Here is an 8,500-nt window from a genome sequence, read left to right on the forward strand (position 1 = left end):
ATAATTAATTATAAAACATTTGTTTTAATCTTTCAGAGACCACATGACCCCGAGACGGTAGACCTGACCCTAGAACTTCTGGATCGCGACTCCAATGGGCGTGTTGATTTCAATGAATTCCTCCTGTTCCTTTTCAAGATTGCTCAAGCTTGCTATTATGCTCTCGACCAGGCTGCAGGGCAGGATGAGAGGCAAGATCGCAGGCAAGAAGACCAAAGGAGATTCGAGCCCCAGGTTGAAGAACCAGGGCGCCGAAGCCGGCAGAAGAGACATGAGCAGGAGGAGCGCGCTGAGGAGCTGAGGAAGAGGCAGGAGAGATTGGAGCAGCGCTGCGACGAAGAGCCCCGGCTGCAAAGACGAGAACTGCAAGAACTAGAGGAGCGCCTTGCAGAGAAAGAGCCGCTAAGCTGGAGCCAGGGTCCTGATGCTGAGGAGTTTTCTGAGGAAGAGGAACAGCAGAGGCGAGAGAGGAAAGAACTCAGGAGCGAGGACCACACGGAAGAGAGACGGCTGCAGGAGCGCGGGCGAAGAGAGCTAAGCGAACCGCAGCGGAGGCGCGAACCCCAGTTGAGGCGCACGCAGGAGTTGGTGCCCGAGGAGGACGAGCAGACGCAGCTCCAGGAGCCCAACGAGAGCTTCACCCAGAGGTGGCAGCGGCAGCTGGAAAGCGAGGCAGAAGCCCGTCAGAACAAAGTCTACTCCAGGCCTCGCAGACAGGAGCCGGAAAAGCGTCAGCTCGGGGAGCAGGAGCAGCGCCGCGACCTCGGACCGCAGCGTCCCGCTGAGGAGGAGCACCTGGAGCAAGAGCAGCAGTTCCGCAAGCGGGAGGAGCAGCGCTTCCGGGAGGATGAGTTGCAGCGAGCCCAGCTCCAGGACAGCCTCCTAGAGGAACGCCTGAGGCGTCGTCAGGTGGAGCGCCGGGACCAAAACAGAAGCGGGCAACTGCGGGAAGAAAGCCAGAGGCGCCACACGCTGTACGCCAAACCCAGCCAGAGGCAGCAGAGGGAGGAAGAGCTACGCGAGGAGCGGCTGCTGCAAGAAGTGGAGCAGCAGCGCCAGCAGAGGGGGAGGAGATATCGCCAGGAGGAAGAGCAGCTGCAGAAGGAAAGGAGACACCTGCAGCAGGAGAGGCAATATCAAGAGGAGGAACTGGAGCAGGAGGAAGAGCGGCTGAAGCAGCAGGAAGAGCGACTGCGGAGAGAAAGGAGAAGCCTGCAGCGGGAGAGGCAGTGTCACAAGGAGGACGAGGCGCAGCGGGAGGAAGAGCAACTGCAGCAGGCGGAAGAGCATCTGCAGCGGGAGGAAGAGCGGCTGCGGAAGGAAAGGCGACTCCTGCAGCAGGAGAGGCAGTATCAAGAGGAAGAACTGCAGCAGGAGGAAGAGCATCTGCAGCGGGAGGAAGAGCGGCTGCGGAAGGAAAGGCGACTCCTGCAGCAGGAGAGGCAGTATCAAGAGGAGGAACTGCAGCAGGAGGAAGAGCATCTGCAGCGGGAGGAAGAGCGGCTGCGGAAGGAAAGGAGACTCCTGCAGCAGGAGAGGCAGTATCAAGAGGAAGAACTGCAGCAGCTGCGGGCTGAAGATCAGCGTAGGGATCTGAAATGGCAGTGGCAACCAGAGAAAGAAAACCAAGTTCGCAGTCACAGGCTCTTCTCCAAGCGCAGGGAGGATGAAGAAAAGATCCAGCAGCTGGAAGATTCTCTGGAGCAAGAGAGACGGTTACGTCAGGATCGGCGGTCCCTGCAAGACGAAGCGGAAGAGAAGAGAGAGCTGGAGCAGGAGAGGAGGCGCCGACAGCAGCGCGACCGGCAGTTCCTAGCAGAAGAGGAGCTGCAGCGAGAGCACCAAAGGGAAGCCAAAAGACGAGATGAGACGTTCCAGGAGGAAGAGCAGCTCCTGAGAGACCCGAGAAGACGGCCAGAGGAGAGGGATAGGAAGTTCCTTGAGGAGGAAAAGCAGCTGCGGAAGGAACGGGAAGAACTGAGGCGGCGGCAAGAACAAGAGAGACAATTCCAGGAGGAAGAGGAGCTGCGCCTCCAAGAACGCGAGGAAGAACTTCGGCAGGAGCGCAACAGAAAATCCTGTGAGGAACAAAAGCGCCGCCAGCAGCGTGAAGAAGAGCAACATCGCCGGGAGCGGCGGCGTGAGGAAGAGCAGCACCGCCAGGAGCGTGACGGAAGATTCCGCTCTGAAGAAGAGCGCCGCCAGGAGCGTGACAGAAGTTTCCACCAGGAACAAGAGCGCCGCCAGCAGCGTGACAGAAGTTTCCACCAGGAACAAGAGCGCCGCCAGCAGCGTGACAGAGGTTTCCACCAGGAAGAAGAGCGCCGCCAGCAGCGTGACAGAAGTTTCCGCCAGAAAGAAGAGCGCCGCCAGGAGCGTGACAGAAGTTTCCACCAGGAACAAGAGCGCCGCCAGGAGCGTGACAGAGGTTTCCACCAGGAACAAGAGCGCCGCCAGGAGCGTGACAGAGGTTTCCACCAGGAACAAGAGCGCCGCCAGGAAGAAGAGCGCCGCCAGCAGCGTGACAGAGGTTTCCGCCAGGAACAAGAGCGCCGCCAGGAACTCGAGGAAGAGCAGCTGAGACGCCAGGAACGTAACAGAAAATTCCAAGAGGAAGAAGAGCGCCGTCAGGAGCTCGAGGAAAAGCAGCTGCGAGACCGAAAGTTGAGGGTAGAGGAGCAACTTCGCAGGGAGCGCGAGGGAGAGCTGCGGCGCCGACAGGAATGTGACAGAAAATTCCGCCGAGAACAAGACTTCCGCCAGGAACTGGAGGAAGAGCAGCCGAGGGATAGAAAGTTCCGCCGGGAACAAGAGCTCAGGCGTGACAGAAAATTCCATGAGGAAAAAGAGCGCCGCCAGGAGCGTGAAGAAGAGCAGCTGAGGGATAGAAAGTTCCGCCGAGAACCAGAGCTCAGGCGCGACAGAAAATTCCGTGAGGAAGAAGAGCGCCTCCAGGAACTCGAGGAAGAGCAGCTGAGACGTCAGGAACGTAACAGAAAATTCCAAGAGGAAGAAGAGCGCCGCCAGGAGCGCAAGGAAGAGCAGCTGAGGGATAGAAAGTTCCGCCGAGAACCAGAGCTCAGGCGCGACAGAAAATTCCGTGAGGAAGAAGAGCGCCTCCAGGAACTCGAGGAAGAGCAGCTGAGACGCCAGGAACGTGGCAGGAAATTCCACGAGGAAGAAGAGCGCCGCCAGGAGCGCAAGGAAGAGCAGCTGCGAGACCGAAAGTTAAGGGTGGAGGAGCAACTTACCAGGGAGCGTGAGGAAGAGCTGCGGCGGCGCCCACAGGAATGTGACAGAAAATTCCGCCGAGAACCAGAGCTCAGGCGTGACAGAAAATTCCTAGAGGAAGAAGAGCGCCTCCAGGAACTCGAAGAAGAGCAGCAGAGACGTCAGGAACGTAACAGAAAATTCCTAGAGGAAGAAGAGCGCCGTCAGGAACTTGAAGAGGAGCTGAGACGCCAGGAACGTGGCAGGAAATTCCACGAGGAACAAGAGCGCCGCCAGGAACTCGAGGAAGAGCAGCTGAGACGCCAGGAACGTGGCAGGAAATTCCACGAGGAACAAGAGCGCCGCCAGGAACTCGAAGAGGAGCTGAGACGCCAGGAACGTGGCAGGAAATTCCACGAGGAACAAGAGCGCCGCCAGGAACTCGAAGAGGAGCTGAGACGCCAGGAACGTGGCAGGAAATTCCACGAGGAACAAGAGCGCCGCCAGGAACTCGAAGAGGAGCTGAGACGCCAGGAACGTGGCAGGAAATTCCACGAGGAACAAGAGCGCCGCCAGGAACTTGAAGAGGAGCTGAGACGCCAGGAACGTGGCAGGAAATTCCACGAGGAAGAAGAGAGCCACCAGGAACTCGAGGAAGAGCAGCTGAGACGCCAGGAACGTGGCAGGAAATTCCACGAGGAACAAGAGCGCCGCCAGGAACTCGAAGAGCAGCTGAGACGCCAGGAACGTGGCAGAAGATTCCACGAGGAAGAAGAGCGCCACCAGGAACTCGAGGAAGAGCAGCTGAGACGCCAGGAACGTGGCAGGAAATTCCACGAGGAACAAGAGCGCCGCCAGGAACTTGAAGAGGAACTGAGACGCCAGGAACGTGGCAGGAAATTCCACGAGGAAGAAGAGAGCCACCAGGAACTCGAGGAAGAGCAGCTGAGACGCCAGGAACGTGGCAGGAAATTCCACGAGGAAGAAGAGCGCCACCAGGAACTCGAGGAAGAGCAGCTGAGACGCCAGGAACGTGGCAGGAAATTCCACGAGGAACACGAGCGCCGCCAGGAACTTGAAGAGGAACTGAGACGCCAGGAACGTGGCAGGAAATTCCACGAGGAAGAAGAGCGCCGCCAGGAACTCGAAGAGCAGCTGAGACGCCAGGAACGCGCCAGGAAATTCCATGAGGAAGAAGAGCGCCGCCAGGAGCGAGACCGAAGATTCCGCGGGGAACCAGAGCTCCGGAAAGAAAGGGAGGAGCAGCAGCGTCACCATCAGGAACGGGAGCAACAGCTTTGCCAAGAGCGTGACAGGAAATTCCAGGAGGAGAAGCAGCTGCGCCAGGAACGTGAGGAACTGCAGTTGCGGAGGCAGAAACGAGATGGTCAGTACCTGGCTGAGGATCAGTTTGCCAGGGATAAAATTCGTCGTCAGGAACAGGAACAGCATCAAAAAGAGGAACAACTACGTCGCCAAGAACGGGAGAGAAAATTCAAAGAAGAGCAGATCCGTCGGCAGGCAGAGCAGAGGCGCCGCCAAATCCTGGAGAGTGGCACACGCCAATTTGCCAATGTCCCAGTGCGTTCCAGCCCTCTCTATGAGTACATCCAAGAGCAGAGGTCTCAATACCGCCCTTAAAGGATGCTACCAACGTCCTGGCAGCAGCCAAATCTTTTTTTCTTTTTCAAGCAAAAGAAAATGAGAAACACTGGGTATCAAATGATAACTCATGTGTTTCTGGTTGTGGGAAAACTCTCTAATCTTAGAATGTCTTTTCCAGAATCTTCAACTATACCTATTTCATTTCTTTCTATTCCTGTCTTTCATTCTGCCTCAGATCTTTATTGCAAGATGTCTTTGTTCTTTAGTGCAGATATGGTGTGCACTTTTAAAAAGAAGTCATTTAATGTTTTTAAAGGAATTTTGTTTGAGGAGCACATTGATTTATTGCCTTCATAAATAAGAATGATGTAGCAATTTGATATTCAAAATAATTGAGCCACTATTTTTAGTGGTGGATCATCTTGTTGGGAGCTCTCATTTTATAAGTTTAAGTTGACTTTTTCTTTGGCCTAAATTTCATTTGTATTCTCCTCCAAACAGTTTTCTTGATTTTTGTTGCATAATTTTGCCAGCCCTCAAATAATGCAGGGAAATGATTTATGCAGAAAAAAATACCATGTGAAATCAGTTCATAACTGAAAGAAATATCTGTTAAGAGAAAGACTTGGACAGGAAATTAGAATTTGACATTGTATTTTTATACTTAGCACCACTTAAAATTTCATGAAGCAAAAGCAAGGTGTTTCTCAAACAACTCAAATTTAAAACTGCTGTAATTTGTAGAGCTCTGTTCTATTTCCCAAAGTTTTGTTGGGTTTTTAGAATATTATTACTTTTGTACATTTTGGTTTAGAGGGAACCTCTTCAAGGCCCTGTACACATCTGTCTTGTTTGGGTCCAACAAGAGTTCAGAGTGATGGAAGAAGGAAAGGGGGAAATGTATGAACAGAGGACAAATTTCTAGAGGTTTCTAGACTTATCAGCCCACAATTATCTGAGACTTTATACTACCTTAAAGACATTCTTGTTGAAAAAAATTGGACTGTAAAAAAATCAATAAATGTTTGGCAAATAATTATCCTTGTCTGTTATAATTATGTGTCTATCATAACTCATATCTAATCTGGAAATGCATATATTTCCAATCACATAGTATTTTTACTATCAGCTATGTCCATACCACCCTGAACGCGCCCGATCTCGTCTGACTCCTATATTTTTTAAGAGTAAAACTTGGGCAGAAAATTAGAATTGGGCATTATATTTTTATACTTAACATCATTTAAAGTCTCCTGAAGCAAAAGCAAGGTGTTTCTCAAATAACTCAAATTTAAAACTGCTGTAATTTGTAGAGCTCTATTCCATTTCTCCAAGTTTTGTTAGGTTTGAGAATATTACTATTTTTGTACATGTTTGAGTAGGGAACCTACTCAAAATCCTGTAAATACTTGTTTTGTTTTCGGGGAGGTGGGGGGAGATAAGTGTTCAGTGAGTGTTGGATGAAGTTAAGGTTACCCTTATATCATTTCCAATACTACATAGACTCCCTTTCCATATGTTTTGTTCTTACTACTACCCCTTTCTGTATGCTTTCTTGCAGTGACTCACACTGGTCATGACAAATACACTAGCTACTTTGTGTCTAAGCCAATGATGGAACATGACCTAAACTTTTGGAGGAGCTCTATAGATAACAATTAGTGATCCAGAGATTTAAGCAACATAGTCCAGGAGGTGCCTGAATCAGAAAATGCTGAATAGCAGTCCATCTAAATGTCACATTGCCATCCCACAGTGCAGACACCCCTGTGCCACATGCTGAACTGCATTATTTAATTGAGTTACTGGGGAGAAAATTCAAAAAGACCTTATAAAGAATATTGCTGCCAAGCATTGGTGGTATACGCCTTTAATCCCAGCACTCAGGTGTCAAAGGCAGGTGGATCTCTGAGTTCGAGGCCAGCCTGGTCTACAAAGTGAGTTCCAAGACAGCCAGGGGTACACAAATATAGAAAAAAATCAGGAAGAAAGGAAAATAATATCACTATTTTTTATTGTGAGAATCTTGGAAAATGCCCTAAAGCTACAATCAACACATTAGTCAATGGTAAAAAGCTAAGGAGGCTAAGCCTATAGCTCCTGAGTATCATTCTGGTTGAATAAAGAGACCCTTCACTGCAAGGAGTACAGACTCTCTTACACTTTAACACAACTGGAAGATATTCCTAAAAATGGGTGAGGAGTAACTTAGTAGGAGCAGAGATGACTCAAAAGCAGCTACATTATTGAAAATCTTTTCCCCAACATGGGTAAAGACTCCCAAAAGCTGCACCTCCAGAGCTCTCAACATAGCTTGCAGACAGCTTCGTGGTCCAATCATGTCTTTCTCTGCAATTCTGCTGGTCAGTGTCTTCCCCAAAAAAGTGTTCACTCCTTTTCATACAGTGGGAAAAATATACTTCCTTTTATAGTACTGGCCCTCAAGAGTCTTCCAAGTTTTCTGTTCTCCAAGACAGGTGGAGAACATTTTTTTTTTAACCTTCTGAGGCTCATAAGACTCTTTCCTTCCTGGAGGAAATGTTTCAACTCAGAGGAAAATGCCATGCATGAGTTTAATATGATGTGATAAAAAGTGGCTTTCCACTTAGGGTAATTGTATATTCTCTCTCTCTCTCTCTCTCTCTCTCTCTCTCTCTCTCTCTCTCTCTCTCTCACACACACACACACACACACACACACACACACACACACACACACTCACTCACTCACATACACACTGGTTTATATGTCGAAGTCTTAACATTCAGTAACTTGAGATGTGCCCTTATTTGGAGAAGTAATTAAAGAGGTAATTAAAATGAGGTTATTAGTTTGTGTCCTAATCTGATATGGCTGCTATCCTTACAATACAACAACTTGAACACAGACACAAACAGAAGCAGGAAGATATGAAAACACAAAGAGAAGATTGTCACCTACTAGTCAAGGATAAAAGTATGGAATAGATCCTTGAATAAATTTATTCAAGCCAGCAGTCTGTGGCACTTGGTTATGACATCCCCGCCTAATCCATCACATAAGGTAGAGTTGTGCTCTGTTGCTAGGTAAGCCCCTGCATTACCATCTTTACCCTTAACCTTGTGCAAACAGGTCTTGCTTGGTTGCTTTATTTTTTGTTTTTTCTGGCATAATCATCACAGATTCCACCAGCAGGCTGAAGTTTTACAGCCTTCGAATAATGCAGGGGAGCAACATCTACAGAAAAACAAAACAAAACAAAACTCCTTATGATGTAAGTCCAGAATTGGAAGAAATATTTGTTAAGAGTAAGATTTAGCCGGGAAATTAGAATTTGGCATTATATTTTTATACTTTGCACCACTTAAAATATCATGAAGCATGGCCGGGCGGTGGTGGCGCACGTCTTTAATCCCAGCACTCGGGAGGCAGAGCCAGGCGGATCTCTGTGAGTTCAAGGCCAGCCTGGGCTACCAAGTGAGTTCCAGGAAAGGCGCAAAGCTACACAGAGAAACCCTGTCTCGAAAAAATATATATATATCATGAAGCAAAACAAAGTGTTTCTCAAACTTCAGAACTCAGACCAGTTTTATGATGTCATGAAAATAATCCTGTAAGAAAACAAGAAGCTAGGATTCATTCATTCACCATTCAGTCAATAACTGTTTATTGAGCTCGTGATCTGTGCAGAACATTGTTCCAGGCA

General features: G+C 49.4%; 1 protein-coding gene across 1 annotated transcript; it reads left to right on the top strand.

Moving 5' to 3' along the window:
• On the top strand, positions 1-5,921 carry Tchh (trichohyalin; the record flags this gene model as incomplete). The annotated part of the gene is made up of 1 exon (XM_052732187.1): positions 1-5,921. A coding segment is annotated over one exon (4,851 nt), but the record flags the coding sequence as incomplete, so codon positions are not given.
• Positions 5,922-8,500: the final 2,579 nt, after the last annotated feature.

Source organism: Peromyscus californicus, unplaced genomic scaffold (genome assembly GCF_007827085.1).
Source record: "Peromyscus californicus insignis strain IS unplaced genomic scaffold, ASM782708v3 Scaffold_9__1_contigs__length_137607984, whole genome shotgun sequence".
Taxonomy (NCBI): domain Eukaryota; kingdom Metazoa; phylum Chordata; class Mammalia; order Rodentia; family Cricetidae; genus Peromyscus; species Peromyscus californicus.